General features: G+C 33.3%; 1 protein-coding gene across 1 annotated transcript; it reads left to right on the forward strand.

The window, feature by feature from the left end:
* Positions 1 to 8866: 8866 nt before the first annotated feature.
* On the forward strand, positions 8867 to 9817 carry LOC127541642 (olfactory receptor 14I1-like). Its single transcript, XM_051966860.1, has one exon. The coding sequence runs from the start codon at positions 8867 to 8869 to the stop codon at positions 9815 to 9817; it is 951 nt and encodes a 316-aa protein (XP_051822820.1).
* Positions 9818 to 21039: the final 11222 nt, after the last annotated feature.

The following is a 21039-nucleotide window of genomic DNA, read 5'->3' on the forward strand; positions in this document are numbered from 1 at the left end:
ACAGGAATCTAGGGTGGAGGTTGGAGGCTGTGTAGGCTGGGGTAGTAGCTTTGGCCAAGAAAATACATGTAAGATTCCAGAAAAACATGCTCTAACATTCTAATTGGCAGAAAAAGTTCTCAATTCTTTGATCACTTGCCCCTTACATTGTATAGTTTTTATGTAAGTGCTTTTTAAAAAATGATCTTTTTAATGGCAAACTTGTCAGCCTTCTTTTCCTTTTTGTATTGAAAATATATTAAAGTATGCATATAATGTGCAGCTAACATTTATAGTTTCTTACAAAATCCTTCTACTTTTGCTTCTTAACATAATGAAATATTTGTGTTTTTTGATAAATGTTAATCTTTGTATAGAACATAAAATATTAAAGAATAAGAACCAAGGATCTTGTGCCCTGATCATTTCTAATATAATATTTTTAAAATGAGAAAAATATAACAAAACAAAAAAATATTGACTCTCTCTGACACTTATATGACTCTTTAAGATGTGTAAAACTCTATAGCTTTTATATCACTGGATTCTCACAACAGCATATATAGTCTTAATCATCAAATTTTACAGATGAATAAGCAGAGGTGTTGAGCTGGCCAAGGTATCACAACTAGTGATAATTTCACTATTAGTCACCAGTCCATGAAGAATAAAATGAGAGGGATGACAAGTTTGCTATTGTTTATCTTTTGCCCTTGACCATGACATTAGGGAGGTGATGCTATGACATGCAAGTGACTTGGATTGAAGTGAGGGAGGACTGGGAAAGGACATCTACCTCACTTTTCCCTCCAGAGCCACCTGGGTCCAGTGTCAAGATATAAATCAATATAAATACCCAGGCCAAATATTTAATCATACAAATATACAAGATGTGTCCAAGAGACTTACCACCTTGGTAGTGATTAGAAAAGCCAAGATTTGCACCTGAAACGTCTGACTCCTGATCTAGAGAATATTTTGGCAAACTAAAAATACCAGTTGCCCCAATGACATCTTCCTAAACTTATTTCCAAAGGGTATAAAATTACAATAACAAAATCCAGGTGTCTGAAGAGTTAGCAGAGAAGGAAAATGGGGAAAATGTTAAGTAAGAATAATTTGAAAGCCATGCCTTCTTTTCCTGGAAATCCTCAAACTTCTCTTAAACTTCAGATTCTGAGAGAAGACCAACCAAGGAGATCCTCAGCTGGGATCACAGTCAAGAAAAATGATCTGAACTCTTGAATTCTGGATATAACTACATAACAGAAAAAAAGTGTTGTCATTCATTTAATAAAAGAAATCTAATTGTTGATATTTTCTCATGACTAATTCATATTACTTCATTAAACTTCATAATTGGGATATGCTTGATAAAAGAACAATTATTAATTATAGAGATTTATGGTCATATTTCTCATATGGAATTCCAGAATGGAAAATGCTTAATGGATTCAGCTCTTTTTAGCAATGAAATGTCTCTAGAATTTCTAAATCAGAATTTTTTTTCCCCAAAACAAAATCAATCAAACAAAAGCTTAACTCATGAAGAGGTAAAGGTACAGCCCTTGACTATTTTTATCCTTCACAGGGATAGATGAAATAGATTACCTCCAAAACTCTGTTTCTCCATTTTAGTTCCATCTTCTGAGACAGACAGCTGTTCTTCTTTCCCAAAGGCTTGGATAGGGTAATGAAAGGGTGCCTTAACATCAAAACTTTCCTCATCTCGTGAAAAAAGTCTGAAACTTCAAAGCCCATAATATACCCTCAAAACATTAAATAAAATTATATAAAATTCAAAGACAACAAAGATAAAAATTAGACATTCTTATCTGGAGCTCTTCTTAGGAGTGCAGAAAATTAGGAATTGGGAATCATTAGCATATATTTCCCCTTTCTTTCCTAATACATTTCTGTATTACTTATTTTTAATAGTCACTGACTTGACATGAAAAATTATAAACCTGTTACCATGCCCCAAGTGGCCTGTATATCCTTCAGATAGACTGGTACAATGTGGTAAGACATGGGACATTAATGATTATCTAGACCAACATCATTTATCAGGTAACATGATGTAAGCACTTTTCACTCTCCATTGGCTCCCCTGTCTCTTTTAACTTGGGGCTAGGAACAATGTGACATCATAAAGATATGGTACTCCCATCACACTGGGGATACCTGGGATGGAGAATTCTTTAAATGCAGGAGCACCTTTCAGGGGTCCTCAAACTACGGCCCTCTGGCCAGATGAGGCAGCTGAGGACATTTATCCCCCTCCCCCAGGGCTATGAAATTTCTTTATTTAAAGGACCACAAAATAAAGTTTTTGTTTTTACTATAGTCCGGCCCTCCAACAGTCTAAGGGACAGTGAACTGACCTCCTATTTAAAAAGTTTGAGGACCCCTGCGAGATAATCCAATTTGCCACAACCACCTCCCACACAACTTCTCCTTTTTCCTCGTATCGCTCCCCACTCACTGCCTTTCTGACCTTTCCATGGTGTCATGATGTGGGAAGAATGAGACATTTTGGAGATCTGGTCAGCTCATCAAATAAGATTTTACTAGGATCATTTCCCAATTCACTCTTGTTTTATCTTATCTGCTCTGGTACTGCTTCTATTTGGGAAATTTTAGGGTTAGAAAAGTTGGAAGTTCTTTTGTTTTTAGTCCCCATCCCATGACACTCCCTGGCTACTCCCACCCCCAATTTCTGCAAGAGTTTTAACTTTTACTCCATTTTGCTTAATTATCCTACTGCAGTTGAATTTAGGGGAAATAAACTAAAATTTTTCACTGTTAATTCTTCCATCCATTTTACTTTTCATCATTGAACCCTGGGGCTCTGATTAGTGGGAACATACAAATAAACAAATTCAAATACAATTTGGAAGGATGACTCTAGTTGCTAAGCTTTAAACTTCACTGCCAGCCATCCTTGGCAATGTGGAACTTGGAGAATGGGAACTAATTGAAAGTATGCTTTTGGTTTTTGCCAAAAATAAAAGATTGACTTTATAAAAATCGCATGGGACAAAGATGTAATTAAAAGTAGCCATTTTCAATGTTTAGATATTTCATGCAGAGATTAGTGTATATATTTTTAAAAATAAGTAAATGTTATTTTCTTTAGTTTGATGAGTAAAAAATAATGACTTTTATGATCAATTAATAAATACTCAACTTTAATCAATAAAGTTCTTTTGGTATATGCTTAATGAAATGTATTCTGCATACCTAAGACCTATGTTCAAGGGTTTTCATTGTCAGAGCCTGTTTCTCTCTCTCCTCTTCCTCCCTCCTCTTCCTCCCTCTTCTTCCTTCCTTCACCACCCTTGTGTTCTCGTTCATTCCCTCTCCCCCTCCCTCCCTCCCTCCCTCCCTCTCTCTCTCTCCTCTCTCTCTCTCTCTTTCTCTCTCTCTCTCTCTCTCTCTCTCTCTCTCTCTCTCTCCTTTCTTTTCTTTTCTTTTTCTCACTAGCCTATATGTGTCCTGGAAATCAGGAAATAAAATTCTGATGATTAAAAAAATGAGATCTGAGCAGAACAGCAATGAAAGAGAAGTTATTCCCTTTTTGGAAATTTACAATGCATTTGGAATCATAAAGGAGGTGAAGGCAACATCTAGGGTAATGAGGTATGCAAAAGGGAGGAAAAGAACATTTAATGAAAAAATACACTTGCCTGGATTGAAGAGCTTAATAGTATGCGGCAGTGGACAATGCATTTAGGGACATGGTCTTAACAAGTCTAAAGGGAAAACTATATTTAGCTTTCTATGAAAGATACTATTGACTGGCTCATTCTCAGGAGAAGAATCAGAGTCCATAGCAACCACAAATATTTTATTCACCTGGGCTCTACTGGGAGCAAAAAGGACGCTAGATGATATATTTCCATCTTCTGAAAATCACACAGGCCTTCCTAAATAAATCAGTAGTTAAGTCACAACCAGTCACAGGTTTTTTAGCTTCTACACCTAACCTCTGAGTCTCTAAAAGAGCATTCTCAAAAGAGCTAAACTTTGGATCATGTCTAAAACCAGAGTTGTGAAAATAACAGCAAATAGAACACATTCTGGAGATGAGAAACTTCAGAATTTATAATCCAGGTATATTATCTTTTTATTACTGACTTATAAGTTCTTTCAGTTGGTTAATGTGTACGGTCAACTCATAACTTTGACAGATGGATAAGTGAAAGATAGATCAAGAAAGGTAGGAAGGAAAGAAGGAAAAAATAAAAGAAGGAAGGAAGGAAGAGGAAATGGGAAAATGGATTGCTTCAATAAATAGTGGGATTTTGGTCATTAGAAATATAGGATCTTGTTATCTAGGATCTTGTAGAGGGGGTTCCCATTTAGATTGAGAGACTTTCTGAAATCTTTTCTAGCTATAAGATTCTGTTAATTATCATCATATCATCTAAATAAGTTTTAAAACTTGGTTAAAATGTGGATAGATAGATTGTTGATGATGATGATAGGTAGATGATAGATATTTAGATAAAAAGATGATAGAAGAAAGAATGGATGAATAGATAGACATTAGGTATTGACAATAAGAAAAATAGATGGATAAAAAGACAGACAGACATGGAGAAAGATGCAGATAGACATACAGCCAGAGAGATAGACAAAGGAATACAGAAACAGAGAGTGGAAGAGAAAGAACATTTAAAGAAGGAAAGAGCACATACTAGGAGCCAAACACTATATTATAAGTCATCAGCTTCCAGAGGGGAAATATAACTTAGTAAATAGTATGATGATCTTGGGTTACATCCTACTGTCTCTGTTTACTATCTGATCACGTACTAATTTTATGAACCAAAGATTTCTCATCAGTAAAATGTGAAAGTACACTGAACAGATGTTAATGTGTGAAAAGGCTTTGAATAATAATAGGTGTTAGACACATGAAAATTTAATATTATTATTACAACAACAGCCACAATAAAAATACTTGCCTTTTATAGAGCTGCTACTACATGCCAGGAAATGTTCTAAGCATTTAAAAAATTTTTTTAGTCCTCACAAGAACCTTGAAAGGCAGATACTATTCTTATCTTCATTATACAGTTGAGGGAAGTTAGACACAAGTTACATGACTTGTACAGGGTTACATAGCCAGTGAGTGTTTGAGATCAAATTTGAACTCTGGTCTTCTAGACTCCAGACCCAGCTACCTATTCACTTAGCTTCCTATTACTATTCCTATCATCATCATTACCTTATTCACATCTTTTTTTGTTAAGTTTTCATAGAAATGGTCCAAGGACAAGCCATAGGCCTGCAATTATTCTTTCATATTTAATATTCTGCATCCTCTTGAGGAAACACATAAAAGGATGCTTTTTGCTTCAATAAGAATATTGATGTAACCTCATCTTCTTAGACTCATTGAAAGCAACTGTGAAATAATTTCAGGAGCTGTGAGAATGATAGAGAGCTTTTTTTTTCTTCCCAGGTTTTTGTTTCATTTCTTCCATTAGGTCATTACATTTTGAAAGTTTTTATCATATATGGTTTGGAGGTTAAGGACATTTGGTGAAACACTATTAAAATTATTGTTCATATATTTTGTAAAGATCAATATCATGTCCAGGGTGTAGGCAATCAAGAGTCAGAAATGATGCTCAAGTTCCAGCAGAACTTGTATATTGAATTCTCTACACATTTGTGGGTTTATATTTATAGGTTGGGGACTGTTGTCTGTTAGTTTATAAAGGACAGTAAACTTCTCATGTAGAGCTCAAGATCATGTTTTAATTAGTATTTGGCAGAAGGAAAATGTTGAAACCTGCAGTAAATGTTGCACACTTTTTGTCACTTCATTGCATAATCTGCATTTATCAATAAATTCAAACCACCCATTTGATAATAACTCTTTTCTAATGTCTTTCAAAATCACTATCATAGACCTTTTCATTTCTCTAGCCAAAATTTCATGATAATATTCATTGTTGTGACTTTTTTCTTTCCTTCCTTCTTTCTTCTCTCCCTCCTTCCCTCCTTCTTTCTCATCTTCCCTCCTTTTTTCCCTCCCATCCTCTCTCCTTCTTCCCTTCTCTCCCTTTTTTCCCTCCTTGGCTTCCTTCCTTCGTTCCTTCCTGCCTTCCTTCTCCCCTTCCTGCCCTCCTTCCTAGTCCTTCTGAATGATTTTGATGGAGTTCAGCTGAAATCAATTACGAATCTATGTTGTATGGACTATTGCAGAGGTGAATATAATAACTGCTTTTTCTAATCGAATAAAAGTGTTATTATTGTTATAGGATATTAAACATAATCATAAAGCATATATCTATGATTATATAACATACCCAAAGATGACATGCTCTTTTGTTTAAAATTGCTTCAGGTCTTAACTTCATGAATTTGACATGGGTCCTCATTAGCTTACATATATCAGTTCAGAAAAAAAGAGGAAAATTAACTTCAATCAATCAAGTGTATAAAGAGCTAGTTTCAAAGCCAAGAAGACCAGGTTGTAAAACCCTGCAGACAGCTCTGATATATAATGACTGTATAACCAGCTTTTTATGAGTCTTAATTTCAGAGAAGGTGCTAATCTGCATCAATAGAGGAAATTTCCCATACCAATGAAGTCACATGTCTAATCTCTTTAATTATGATAAGTGCTATTTTGACAAAAGTTCTGAGGAAGTGTATGAAGAAACAATATGGACTCAGTCAGAAAGATTTAGATTTATTTGCTTTACAGTTTTTGTGGAGTAAATCTCTAGTTTTTCTAAACCTCAGTTTCCTTGTCTGTAAAATGGGGATAATAATATCTGGTGGCTAAATCTTTCTTGTCCTAGGACCAATAGTATAAAAAGCATTTTTTTCTTCTCCAAAAGTAAGTTCAATCAAAAAGTTAATTGAAATTAAAATGAATTTAAAACATAATGCTTCATTTAAAAGCTAGTGGCAGTCATCCTCTAGAGGGCACAGCCTAAAGGAAATCTAACACATTTCATATAATTATGATACAAACTAATTAAAATCTATTTATAGTTGTAGTTTTCTAGTATATGAATATATATGATATATAAACACCTATATGTGATTATATATATTTATAAATATAAATATATATAGATCTATCTATCTCTCTATCTTCATATATGTTTATTGTCTCTCCTAATCAGAATTTAATCTCCTTGAAGGAAGATAATATTATTTTACTTTTATCCTTAAATCTCCACTGCCTGTAAAATTGGTATCACTTATTGTTTGTTGATTGATTTAACTCTTTGGAATTCATAGGGTACTATTGTGAAAAGGACTATATATCAAGGAACATATTTGAGTGCTATTGCTGGCACGAGCATTAACTCAATAGTGTATTGGTTTTCCCTTTATTTCTCTATAAACCCAATAGGAATTTATTGCATCTACTATATGCTAAATAATGGGCTGCTCTTGTTTATAGAGAATTTTTCAAAACACTTTGCTAAGGGTCATCCCTTGAGATCTGTATTATTATTATGAGTTCTATTTTACATTGAGGAAACAGAACTTCTAGGAAGTTCTATGACTTACCCCATAAAACAAAGAGAGGAGTTCACTCTGTATCTTGTCCACAGTCCAGTTCTCAATCACTACTCCATGCTGACTTTCAGATATCTAAATTAAACTAGATTATATCTAATTTTTTCCCCAGTTAAAAAAAATTTCTCTGAAAAATCCCTGCTTATAACAAACTTGTCCACCAACACATTTATTACCTGACAAATATCTGATTTAACTTGTTTCTTGACTGTCAGTACAATTGATGCTTAATAAACTTGACCGTCAGCAAGATTTTATTATATTCAATTCAATTCAACAAATATTTTAATGACCTAGTATGTTTAAGAAAAGCCTTAGAAATTAGAGAGAGTATGTAATATGGAAAAGAGTTCCCAATGGCTAATAATGGCTTATATTTCTAGTTCTTCTATTATGAAATTGTGTCAGGATATTTGTATGAGGTACATCACCAATCTGGAAATTGAAATTCTTAGTTGAGGTTGTCTCCAAAGTGTCTTTTAGGCTTAAAGTTCTATATTTGTTGTATTATTTATTGATAAAAACAGTTTCTTATCCATATAATTAAAGATGATATGTTTTATTTCCAAATTATAAAAATTGTTCTTGGATAAAGAGGAAAGAATAAACTCCTAGATAGTTCAGCCCCCATAGTGAAGTGACTTATCATAGACAATCACAGCTATGTCTTAGTATAATTTCTTATTCTCTCTTGTTGTTTCCAAATCATTGTAAATTCCTTTATTGCTTCTGTTATTTCTGCCTCTTTATGACCCAGTTGGGTTTTCTTGGCAAAGATACTGGAGTGGGTTAGCTATTTCCTTCACCAGATCATTTTACTGATGAGAAAACTGAGGCAAACGGGACTAAATGACTTGTCCAAGTTATGCTAATAGTAACTGTCTGAGGATGGATTTGAACTCAGTTTTTCCTGATTCCTGGCTTGTCACTATCTACTGGATCATTTAGCTGCCATCCAGGAAACTCAACTTCTTAAGATGCTCAGCATTTTCTCCACATGTTTATTTTTTATTTTTCTGGCTTGTCACTGCTCTCAGTTTTGTGCTGGATAAAGCTGCTCCCATTTGTCACCATCCTCATTATGGCATGTATAATTTATGATGGCAGCTAGCTCATGATACTCCTCTAAGTCAGAAAGTAACACATTTATTCTTTTAATTTGCAGGCCTTATTCTGCAGACACCGAGATATCTAGATTCAATGGAATAAACTTATTGTCATGGTTATTTTATGTGCATAGGTATTTCACTTTTCTGCATCTATTTCTCACTTTCTATCCTCTACTTACATTGTCCTTTGGTTCTAGACAAATGAAAGCACCTCAGAGGCTATGGTCAACTCCACTGTCATCACTGAATTCCTCCTCATGGAATATTCCAATATACGGAAGATACAGATATTACACGCTGTGCTGTTCCTGCTGATTTATCTGATAGCTCTGATGGGGAATCTCCTCACTATCACTGCTATTGCCACTGACCCACACCTTCACTCTCCAATGTACTTTTTTCTGAGTAATTTATCCTTGTTGGATGTTGGTTTTATCTCAGTGACTCTTCCCAAATTCATTGTGAATTCTCTGATTGGAAGCCGATCCATCTCTCTCTTGGGCTGCATGGCCCAGATTTTTCTCTTTATATTCTTTGGTTCAACAGAAATTGCTTTACTCATAACCATGTCTTATGACCGATTTGTTGCCATTTGTCATCCACTGCATTATGGGATGACCATGACACCAGCCAGGTGTCTCTGGGCAACAGCAGGCTCATGGCTTTGTGGATTCATCTATGCTGCTATACACACAGGGAACATGTTCCGATTACCCTTCTTAGGATCCAATGAAATCCACCAGTATTTCTGTGATATTCCTGATGTCTTAAGGATCGCATCATCTGATGTTCTGCATACTGAGTTTGTTCTGCTTGTGGCAGGGTCAGGTTTTTCTTTATTCTGCTTGGTTTTTTTATTTGTGTCCTATGCCCATATTTTCTCTAGTGTGTTCAAGATACCCTCTGTTGAAGGTCGGTATAAAGCCTTATCTACCTGCACTCCCCAGCTGATTATCTTCCTCTTATTTCTCCTTACGGCAATTTTTGCAGCCCTGAAACCCCCATCAGATTCGACAATTCAAAATCTTTTTGTGGCAATGTCCTATACAATAGTCCCTCCATTTATTAATCCCATTATTTATAGCTTGAGGAACCAGAGGATCAAGGTTGCACTGAGTAGAATAATTAAGCAAATCTTTCTACCAAAGAAGAGAATGTTCATCCTAGAGTAAATGAAAAAGAAATTTGGTGGATGGACAGCTCTTAATACAAACTGGCGTATTGACTAAGATGAAATTAAATGACCAATCATTTGGTTGTTTTTATCTTGGAAGTGAACAAAACACACACACACACACACACAAAATCTTTCTCTCCCCAGTCTATTCATATGCTCTCATAGAAACTAGTGTAATAAGTCATTGTTGAAATATCATACAAAGAAAAAGTGTTAGAGACTGACCTTCTTGTTAAGTTGATTTACTCTAATCATTAGTATGCAAATAATCCAACTGGACAATCACCCATATGGTGAAAAAAATATTGATTTCTTCCTTTCTCCAAAACTTTTTTGAAAAGGTACCCAAACTTCAAAATTCTTATCAAATGTCAGCTTCCATAGGAAGCCTTTCATGATCTCTTTGTAGAACATAATCTTTGATTAGACTTTATTTCATACTTTATTTCTTAGCTCTTTTGTATATTTTTATTGTATTATTTAGTTGTCTCTCTTTTGCAGATTTTTATTTTACATATGCTATTATTGCTACTTGGATGGAAATTCCACCTTAGCTAATAGATTGCAAACTACATCATGGGAGGGATTATGTCATTTCCCCTCCAACAACTGGCATAATCCTTTGTGCATAATAGAGACTTAGTTGATAATTGTTAAATCAAATGGTTTCCTATGATTTTCTTCTTCAGACCTCATGTAACACTGTGTTGTGCAGTTTTCTAATGTATAAACGATATTATTGATTATTAAAGTTGCTTGTTGCATCTTTTTTGTTTTTGCTTAGTATTAGACTGTGCAATTTTCCCATGCTATCTAGAAGGACTGATAAGTTATGGGAAGCAGAAGCCATGACAAATGAGGGAACTTGGGAACTCTGGAGTTTACAGAGCTATTTTAAGTGGATATGGTCATAAAGATTTGGGGCATTTTTGTCTCATTGACTTGCTCTCAGGAGTGACTTCTTTTAAGGGAGTTCACTGTGAAACTGTGTTCTGGTGAATTTTTCCTTTATACACTTCATTTCCTCTTCTACCTCATCACTAGTTGGTCAAGTAGCATAGCTTGCCTTCAGATGTGTCTTCTCTCTTTAAATCCGATTTATTTATTGTCTTCATTACTATAATAGATTTTATCTTCAGATAAGGATAAACTATTTCTTATTGTATTTTGCTGAAATCTTTGTAACGAATGATTAGACCATATAATTTATAATTACATTAAATTAAAAAAGATTTTCTTATAAATAAAATTAATATGACCAAGATCAGAAGGAAAGCAGAAAATTATGAAAATTTTTGACAATTTATCAGATGAAAGTATCATATTAAATAAACATAAAGAACTTTGTCAGATCTATAAGAATATGAATTATTCTCCAGCTGTGGTCAAAGGATGTAACAGTTTTTCAGTGAATAAATCAGAATAATTTATAGTGATATGAAAAAAATTATTATTGATTAGAGAAATGCAGAGTAAAACAACTTGAGGTATAAATTTATATACCAGATTGACTAAAATGATAGAAGGGGAAAGTGACAAATATTGGAAAGGATGTGGACAAATTGGGATACTAACTCACTGTTAGTGGAATTGTGAACTGATCCAACAGTCCTGGAAACTTATCTGAAATTATGCCCAGACTTAATAAACTGACTATATACCTTGACTCAGCAATGCTACTATTTAGGCTATTCCTAAAGATGATTAGGGGAAAGGGAAAAGAATATATTTTTTAGTTCTTTTAAAAAAATTATTTATTTTCAATGCTCATTGCTTTATGAATCATGTTGGGAGAGAAAAATCAGAGCAAAAGGGAAAAACCATGGAAAAGAAAAATACAGAAAAAAAATAAGTGAACACAACACGTGTTGATTTATGTTTAATCTCCATAGTTCTTTTTCTGGATGCAGATGCCATTTTCTGCCCAAAGTCTATTGAGAGTATTTTGGATCACTGAACCACTGAGAAAAACCAAGTCTTTCATAGTTGATCATTACACATTCTTTTTGAAACCAAATATGTCTGATATTGTCTCTTTGAATCAAATCTGATGAGAGTAAGATTCACACACTGCTCATCCCACTCCTTTCTTTCCCTCAGTTATAATAGATCTTCTTTGCCTCTTTGTGAGATGTAGTTTCCCTTTTTTTACCTCTTTTTTTCTCTTTTTCCAGTACAATCCCCTTTCCACCTCTAATTTCTTTTTCATATTATCATAATAAAATCAAATTATGCCCACACTCTAAGTATACATAGCAGAAACACAGTTCTCAAGAGTTCTTTCCTTTTTACCTTTTTATGCTTCTCTTAGTTCTGTGTTTGGAGATCCAATTTTTTGTTCAGTTCTGGTCTTTTCATTAGAAATGGATGAAATTCACCTACATCATTCAATGTCCATCTTCTTTCCTGAAAGATAATGCTCATTTTAGTTGGATAGTTTATTCTTGGCTGTAATCCAAGTTTCTTCCTTTCTCCAAAACTTTTTTTGCAAAGGTATTCAAACTTTAAAATTCTTATCAAATGTTTCAAAATATCAGATTCTAGCCCTTTGATCTTTAAGGTGGAAGCTGTTTGGTCCTGTTGTATATTAACCTGACTCCTTGGTATTTAAATTCTTTCTTTCTGGCTGCTTGCAATATCTTTTCCTTAGTGCAATAATTCTGAAATTTAGCCATGATATTCCTTGGGGTTTTAATTTTGGGGTCTCTTTCAGGAGGCGATTGGTGAATGTTTTCAATGGCTATTTGACCTTCTGATTCTTAGATATCAGGGCAGGTTTCCTTTATGATTTCCTGTAAGATAATGTTTAGGTTCTTTTTTTTAATCATGGCTTTCACAAAGTCCAGTAATCCTTAGATTGTCTCTCCTAGATCTATTTTCTAGATTAGTTGTTTTGCCTAGGAATTATTTCATATTTTTTTCTATTTTTTCATTTTTTGTTTTTGTTTGATTCTTGAAGTCTTAATGAGTCATTCACTTCAATTTGTTAAATTCTAATTTTTAATGTATTATCTTTTTCAGTTACTCTTTTAAGCTCCTTTTGTATTTGGCCAATTGAATTGTTTTGTTCATTGCATTTTTCCATTTCATAAATTTTGTTTTTCAGTGAATTGGTATCTTTTTCATATTTATTTTGTAAGGAGTTATATGCTTTTCCCATTTCATCAAGTCTATTTTGTAAGGAATTATATACCTTTCTCATCCCTTCTTGCAAAGATTGCATTTCCTTTCCCCAATTTTCTTCTAATTCTCTTTTAAGATCTTGTATTTAAAAAGCCTTGTGAAAGAGGGACCAGCTCATGTTTCCTTTTGGGGCTTTATCTGGAATTGATTTGCCTTTAGGAACCTCAGGATCTGAGGTCTGTTCTTTTCTTTTCTCTCCATAAAAGCTGTCTATCATGAGAGCTCTTTTTGTTTTTTTTTTTTTTTGTTCATTTTTTTAAGGCTTGAAGTATGCGCTTAATGAGAAGGAGTGACAGCTGCTTTAGTTTGCCTGGGGCAGTTCTGCTGCTTGACTTCAGGTGCTGGGTAATTGCAACTAGGTCCCATGTTCTTCCAGGGCTCAGTGGTTTACAATTTGCCTTTTGTAACAAATCTGCCAAACTACCTGTTTGCAACCAGAACAGAGTAGCCTAAGAGGCTCACAAAGGATTTTCAGGTGTGTGGATGCAATGCTCTGATTCCCTACCCCAGCTCCTTGCTCCTGTCTCCCTGTGCTAGGATCTAGGCTTGGCAGACTGTCCCCCTGCCCAATTGAAACAGACCTGTACTGAAGTTCTTCCAAGATATCTTCTTTTGGAAATGTGTTGTACTCCAAATATTTGTGTGTTTTTTGACTCCAAAACCAGTTTAGAGCCTTAATCTGCTGTTGGTTTGAGAAAAGGTCAGAAGAGGTCACAGAAAGTTTTGTCTGCTCTCTGCCACCTTGGTTTTCCCTTCTCCCCATTCCCAATCATCACACATTCTTGCTGTTATGTTAATAATGTATTCCTGATTCTGTTTGCTTCACTCCAATCAGTCCATGTAAATCCTTCCAGGCCTTTTAAAAATCAGTTTGTTCATCTTTTTTTTTATAGAACAATAATATTACATTATTTTCATATACCACAACTTATCTAGCCATTCCCCAATTTCTAAGCATCTACTATTAAGAATTTTTCAATTCTTTGTTAACTTGAAAAGAGTTGCTAAAAACATTTTTTGCACATGTGGGTCCTTTTTCCTTCTTTATGATACAGACACAGTATTTCCTTGGGATAGAGAGCAAATGAATCTATTTGTTCTCTAAGGTTTATGGCAGAACCTCTTTGTGGTGGTAAAGAACTAGAAATTAAGGGGATGCCCATCAGTTGGGAAATGTCTAAAAAAAGTTGAAATATATAATTATGATAGAATTTTACTGAGCAATAAGAAATGATAAGCTCAATGATCTTAGAAAATATATGGAGAGACTTGCATGAAATAATGAAGAGCAAAATGAGTAGGCACAAGAGAACATTGTATATAATAACAGCAATATTGCTTTAAGAATAACGATGATAGAATAAGTTGTTTTGTCTGTTATAAATTCCCAAATTACTATAAAAGATATATGAAGAAAGACCGTATTTGCATCCAGAGAAAGAACTAATTTCACATGCCCATACATTTATACAAACATACACATAAATATAAACATATTGGGCTGGAATTCACCTAGATTAGAATTCTCTTAAATTTTTATCAGAAATAAGCTTTCCCAGTTGAGTGGGATCCCAATCAGGATTGAGGAGAATGTCTGATTGTCAACCAAGTCCTTCACAAGCATTGATTTTGCTTTAAGGAAGTAAAAAGAGGAACTTTGGAGTCCATATATAACCATGGTTATTAATACAATAAGAAAATGATAAATTTTCTCAAACTGGTACATGAAACAGTTGGTAACATCTACTGAGCTCTTGGCCACTAATTTAAAACCTTGCCATCAAATGGATCTAATCCAGTTTTGCCATGAAGAAACTAGTTGATTTTACATATTTGACTTATCCTTTCTGTGCCTCCATTTTTCCCTCTATGAAAAGAAGTTTGAAATAGTCTTGAAAGTATTGTCCATCTAAATGAAAGTATTGAAAGATAACATCTAAAGTGTTATCCCTGATATTGGCTAGTTCATGCATGTGAATTTATACTTCCCAATTAGACTTAAAGTTAGTTCATGAGTCACTTTATCAAACAGCTTAATTTTCCTGGTACCTTTCCTGTAAAAAAATGTCTATATGAAGGAAAAATATCATCAAGTTGTTGTATTTCCATATAGAATTTATCTAAATTTTAACCTTTCCTATGTGGAGAAAATCTTTCCAAAATCAAATATTTTCTCAGATGACAAGCCTTCCACAGAATATATCTTCTTATTTCTCTCCCTTCATAAAAAGAACAATTTAATTTAAATAGCCTTAATGCTTCTGATGACTACATTATAGTTCATATTTTCTGGATTATCTATGATTTTGCCTTAATTTTCACAATTCCATTTCATTATGTAATATACTGAGGCAGGTTTTCCTAGTGTTGGCATTTATTTCTTATTTTATATTGGAGATAATGGGAAAAGTTACAATTTCTTTTCTCAAACTTAAAATCATAGATTTTTAAGGGCAAAGGTGCTCCAGAACAGTTATGTTATTTCAAACTCATCATTTTACACATGAAAACTGTAGCCTAAAACAGTTAGATGAATGTGTAGGTCACAGAGGTACTACTATGTGTCAGAGATAGAATTTAATCCTGGTTATCTCCAAACCTCGTTGACATCTGAATTCCGAGAGGTGATTTTTTTGTTGTTGTTTTATATTGCCTTTTACAATGCCACTCCACCATTTCCTGGATCTTTTTTTATATATCGTGTATATATACATATATACATACATTTATATACATACATACATACATACACCTTTTCTGCCATCCCCCACCACTTTCTAAACCAGTTTCTTTTTTTATGACTTGTCTCTATAAGAATATTAGTCTTAATCTCTCTCTCTCTCTCTCTCTCTCTCTCTCTCTTTCTCTGCTGAGGCAATTGGGATTAAGTGATTTACCCAGGTCACACAACTAGGAAGTGTTAAGTGTCTGAGACCAGATTTGAACTCTTATGTACAAATATATAAATATATATATCACTTACAAGGGAAAGGAGAGAATAAAGAAAAATGAATTTTATATTAAAGCTTTTTATTTTCAAAACATGATATTTGTGGAAATATATAGAGAGGAATTACACATGTTTAATATATATTGGATCACTTGTTGCCTGGGTGGGGGGGAATAGGGAAAAGGGAGGGGAAAAAATCATAACACAAGGTTTTGTAAGAGTGAATGTTGAAAATTATCCCTTTATATATATTGAAAATAAAAAGCTTTATTTAAAGGATTGTGATTATCTCAAATGGAAAGGTTTTTATATAAGAATATAATTAGAATTAAAAGGGAAACAAGTAAGGAAGAAAAAATAATATTTGTTTTTGACAAAGTTTGATTTCCAAAACATAAAGAGAACTGATTCAAATTATATTAAGAGCCACCCACAAGAAAATAAATCAGCAAAAGATAGAAATTGGCAGTATTCAAATGAAGACAGTGAAATGATGGGCAGTGATAGAAAAAAATAATGAAAGCAATCCATACTCAATTCTGGTTTTATCTCATGTATATTAGACTGAGAAAAATTTTTAAAGGAAAATTGTAATTTTTGAAGGTAAAAACTAACTTGATAGAATCAATTGATTCAACTTTGAATTATCTCATTCTTTAATAGACAATAGCAAGGTTTTGGCCCAAGTTAGAACACAACAAGAAAAGAAGGAAAGGTGGGTGACTCAAGGAGAAGTCATATACACAGAAATATTTATAGAGGCACTTTTTGTTGTATCAAAGAATTAGAAAAAAGTGAATAGTCATCAATTGAGGAATGGATAGATAAAATATGGCGTATGATTATGTGGAATATTAGGGCTATATGAAATAATGAAAGGTGGATTCAGACAAATCTGAGATGATTTGTATGAACCAAAGCAGAATGAAATTAACAGAAAGAGGAGAACACAGTAATAATGTTTGTCACATTACAAGATTAAATGATTGTGAAATACATAACTGTTCAATTTAGTCAGCCAAGATAGTGGAGGAAAAGTAAGAACTTGCCCAAGTTCTCCTTCCATCCCTTTAAAATACCTTTAATAATGAATCTAAATAAGTTCTCAAGTAGCAGAACCCACCAAAAGATGGATTGAAACAATTTTCTAACCCAAGACAGCTTAGAAGGTTAAAAAGAAAGGTCTGTTGCATCAGAGTGAAAGTCTAGTGCAGACTGGGCCAACAAGACCAGGTCTTATCAAACGAGGAACAAACTCATTGGTGAGAGTGGGAGTTTCCAAATCTTTCAGCCTATGAATGGTAAAGGAATCAGACAAGAGATCAGAGGAGATGTATAGGGATCCCCTTTGCTGGCACAGTAGGGAGGGAGAGAGAGGACTCTGTTGCATTGCCTGTACTTGGATCTGAGTGGCAGTCCTGAGTCTTGTCCCAGTGTGAGGAAGAGTACTAGTATAGCAGAGCTTGAGGCTGCAGGAGAACAGGGACCTTGGATACATTTCTAGGGTTAAAAAAGAGTTTTTATGGTTTCTCATAACCAGTGCATCATACAGGAGAGTAAAAAACACACTTCTCTCTAGCTCATGTCATCTTGAAAGAGTCAAAAACTTATAGAACCCCAAAGTACTTCTGAAAACAACTGCTCAAAAAATTTGAATCTTGGGAGAGAGAGCACACAAAAATAACAACTTCATTTAATATTGGATTGGATAGCCACTAGCTGATTGATACTGGGGAAATCAGATGAACACTAAGATTCTCTCTCCTAATCTGAGAACTAAGAATCAGTTTCTCTCTGCATCAAAAAAATTATTGTAAGGTAATCATTTTGGAAATCTTGAAATAACATATACATTGGAGATTGTGTGTTCAATTATTCAAAACATAATTTGTATTTTAGGGAATAAAACTTTTTATTCTGCTACAGTATATTAGGTCATTAAATAATATTGAATTGCTTATCTTATACATATATACTAGTGTATGACATGTATACATATATCTGTGTTTGTTGTTATTATTATAGCAGCTTAAAGCTCAACTAAGACTTCAGGATTATCATACATGTGTATGAATACATAAGTCTTTAAATCTAAATGTATATCTATACCAATATCTACATATATATATATATATAAATACATATAAAATTTATATATATATATTTTATAAGCAATCTTTTGTTATGGCTGAAAGTGAATGATTTTTTTAAACATCTGATAGATTTGATAGATTTTATCATTTTATTTTTTAGATTATATGTTTCTTGAAAGTAAGGGTTAGTTTTTTTGCCTTTTATTGTATGTCCAACATTTATTAGTTACTTATTATTAATAATTATTAACATTACTGGAAAACATAATTAGTATAAAATACATCTAGTTGGCCTTCATTGTGGATAAAATTAAGGATTGTATGGAAAACTCATGGATTTTCAAGACCCCAAGGACTTGACATGGAAATGCAATGTTTTAATCAGACTAAAGAAAAAAGTCAATTTTCTTGTTTATGAAAGACACCACTCTGTAGCTAATTATACTCAAGAGAAGGACCAAAGAACCCATAGTTACTAAGGTGGTAATGTCCCTCTTGGCTTATCTGGATAATTTATGAATCTTTTTTTTTCAGACACTTCTAAAGAATATATTTTATCATAATTAGTCACTTAAGAAACACTATTTCAGTGAAACCATCAAGATCACATGTTATTACTTTCATTACTTCTCTCCTCTTATTTTTCCAGAGAGGAGTGAGGAAAGGAGATTCAATCGTATCTCTACCATGCTAAGACCCAGATCAAGATTTTGGAGAAAGAAGAAAACTTCCATGCTATCTAATTCATGTGTTTTTTCTATTTTATTTCTTTTTGATTGGTTAGGTTACAAGTTTGATCCTCAATGAGTTATTAACTTCTCAAGAGAAAGTGTGATAATATGGAAAGTATGCTGGACTTCAGTTAAGAAGATGAACACATGAAATTTGTCTCCAGAAGTGATTTCCTATGTGATCCGAGGTAAGTCCACTTTTCTAAAATAAAGAAAATCCCATTGTGTATATCTCAGAGTGTTGACTTAGGTCAAAATGAGGCTTTTTAAAAAAAGTTGTATGAATCTCAAGATATTAATAAATGCCAATTATTAATATTACCATTTCATCATCATCATCATCTCATCATCATTGTAAGTTCAAGTGTTCTTGACTTTTTTGTCTGTGATCCTAATGCCTTATGCAGTCTACTGAAACCTGGGACTATGAAGGACAAAAATTGAATTGGAATATTATCTGTCCATTGATCATTTATTCATTTATCACCTTATATATTTAACTATCTTTTATAATTTCATAGATCCAGTATAAAATCTCTTGATCTGGTTCAAAATCCTAATTTTATAATGGACACAGACACAGACAAAGTGGTGGCGAGTGAAGAACAAAGTAGCTTGGCTATTTTTAGGGGGCAGAACTGATACCAAACTTCAGATCTACATATTCTCTCTTATCTCCTCTTTCCATTGTATACAAAGGAAATAGTAAGATTAAAGATCAGTGTGATCTGATCTGAGAAGATACAGGAATAATGGAAGCTCTACCTTCTGTATTTTGTCAGAGCAGTTTTTAGGTGAATTGGGATAAAAAAAAAAACTAATAAAATAGAACACAGAAGTCACCTTTGAGCACTTGAACTCCAAGAGAATGGCAGTTGCTGTTAGCTCTATAAATCTCAGTAGAAAGGAGAATTCTCTTGCCTGAGAAAAGCAAGTGGATATTTGGGACATTTTTACCAGGAAAGGATAAAAACTGTACCATGGATTTTGACTAATTATTATCTTGTCTGGTGATAAAGCAGAGCTCTGAAAATCTCTGGCCTGAAGAAAAAAAGTATAAAAAAGCATTTTAAGCATAAGAGCATTTGAGAAATGAATTGAGCAAAGGGAAGGGATATTAAACAAGTCAGATCTAAAATATCTAATTTCTCTGAACTTTAAATATATGAAGAAGTTGAAGCAATCAATCAATCAATAAATATTTACTAATTATTTACTATATGTCAAGCACTGTTGCAAAGTGTTAGAGATAATAAAGAAGCAAGAGATACTTTCTTGGGGGCAGCTAAATGGGGCCTTGAGTAAAGCACCAGTCCTGGAATCAGGAGTTCAAATTCAGCCTCAGACACTTAATAATTCCTATCTGTGTGGTCCTGGGCAAATCACTTAATCCCAATTGCCTTGCCAAAAACAACACCCAGGGAAAAAAGATAATCTCTTCCCTAAAGGAACTTAAATTTTAATAGGGGAGACATGGACAAAAATATATAGGAAACAGCTATTTCTAGGTAAAATAAAGGATTAGTATAGAGAAGGCATTAGAATTAAGTGAGTGGAATTATAGCTTATTTACTTATTTACCCTTTCTAGTTCATAGATAATTTTAAAGGATTTTTTTCCCTACGAAAAGTAAATTCTCTGGATTTAGGTGAATAGGGATCAAACAAGCTAATAAAATAGAACCCAGAAGCCATCTTTGAGCACTTGAACTCCAAGAGAATGGCAGTTGCTGCCATTAAAACAAAATGATGTATGGTATTGGAAAGAGCTAGGAGTTAAAGACACTGGGTTCTTTTTCTGATCTTTACATTAGCAAATTGTCATTTGCCATGAGACACGTTGCTTTACTATGGATTCAGTAAAAATAATCAGTAAAAAAAAGGTGTTGATAGGAAAAATATTTAAGGAGTTATATAACTTTAAAATTATTTGTTTTGTTCAGTAACTAAGATATCGGAATTTTGACTTTCAATGTGAATTAAGGAGAAATTTGAGTCATTCACAAAATATGAGCCTTCAAAATTAGGGAAAAAACCATGTAAGTACTAGAATTTGAAATCTATAATGGAATGATTTAAACATCATAACACATTTCATATTTTCTTGTAATTTTGATAATTCAATTAATAGGTAATATATTTTTATGTTTATATATCATATTATTAAATATGACATAATTTTTATTATATTTTATGTTATATATTAAAATATAATAAGTGTTTTTATCTTCTCCTCTCCCTCAGTTTTCTTGCCTGTATTT

Source organism: Antechinus flavipes, chromosome 6 (genome assembly GCF_016432865.1).
Source record: "Antechinus flavipes isolate AdamAnt ecotype Samford, QLD, Australia chromosome 6, AdamAnt_v2, whole genome shotgun sequence".
In the NCBI taxonomy this organism is placed as follows: domain Eukaryota; kingdom Metazoa; phylum Chordata; class Mammalia; order Dasyuromorphia; family Dasyuridae; genus Antechinus; species Antechinus flavipes.

What these genes read in the sequence shown, in the direction of transcription:
- LOC127541642 (XM_051966860.1), top strand. Translation starts at nt 8,867, where the DNA reads ATGGTCAACTCCACTGTCATCACTGAATTCCTCCTCATGGAATATTCC.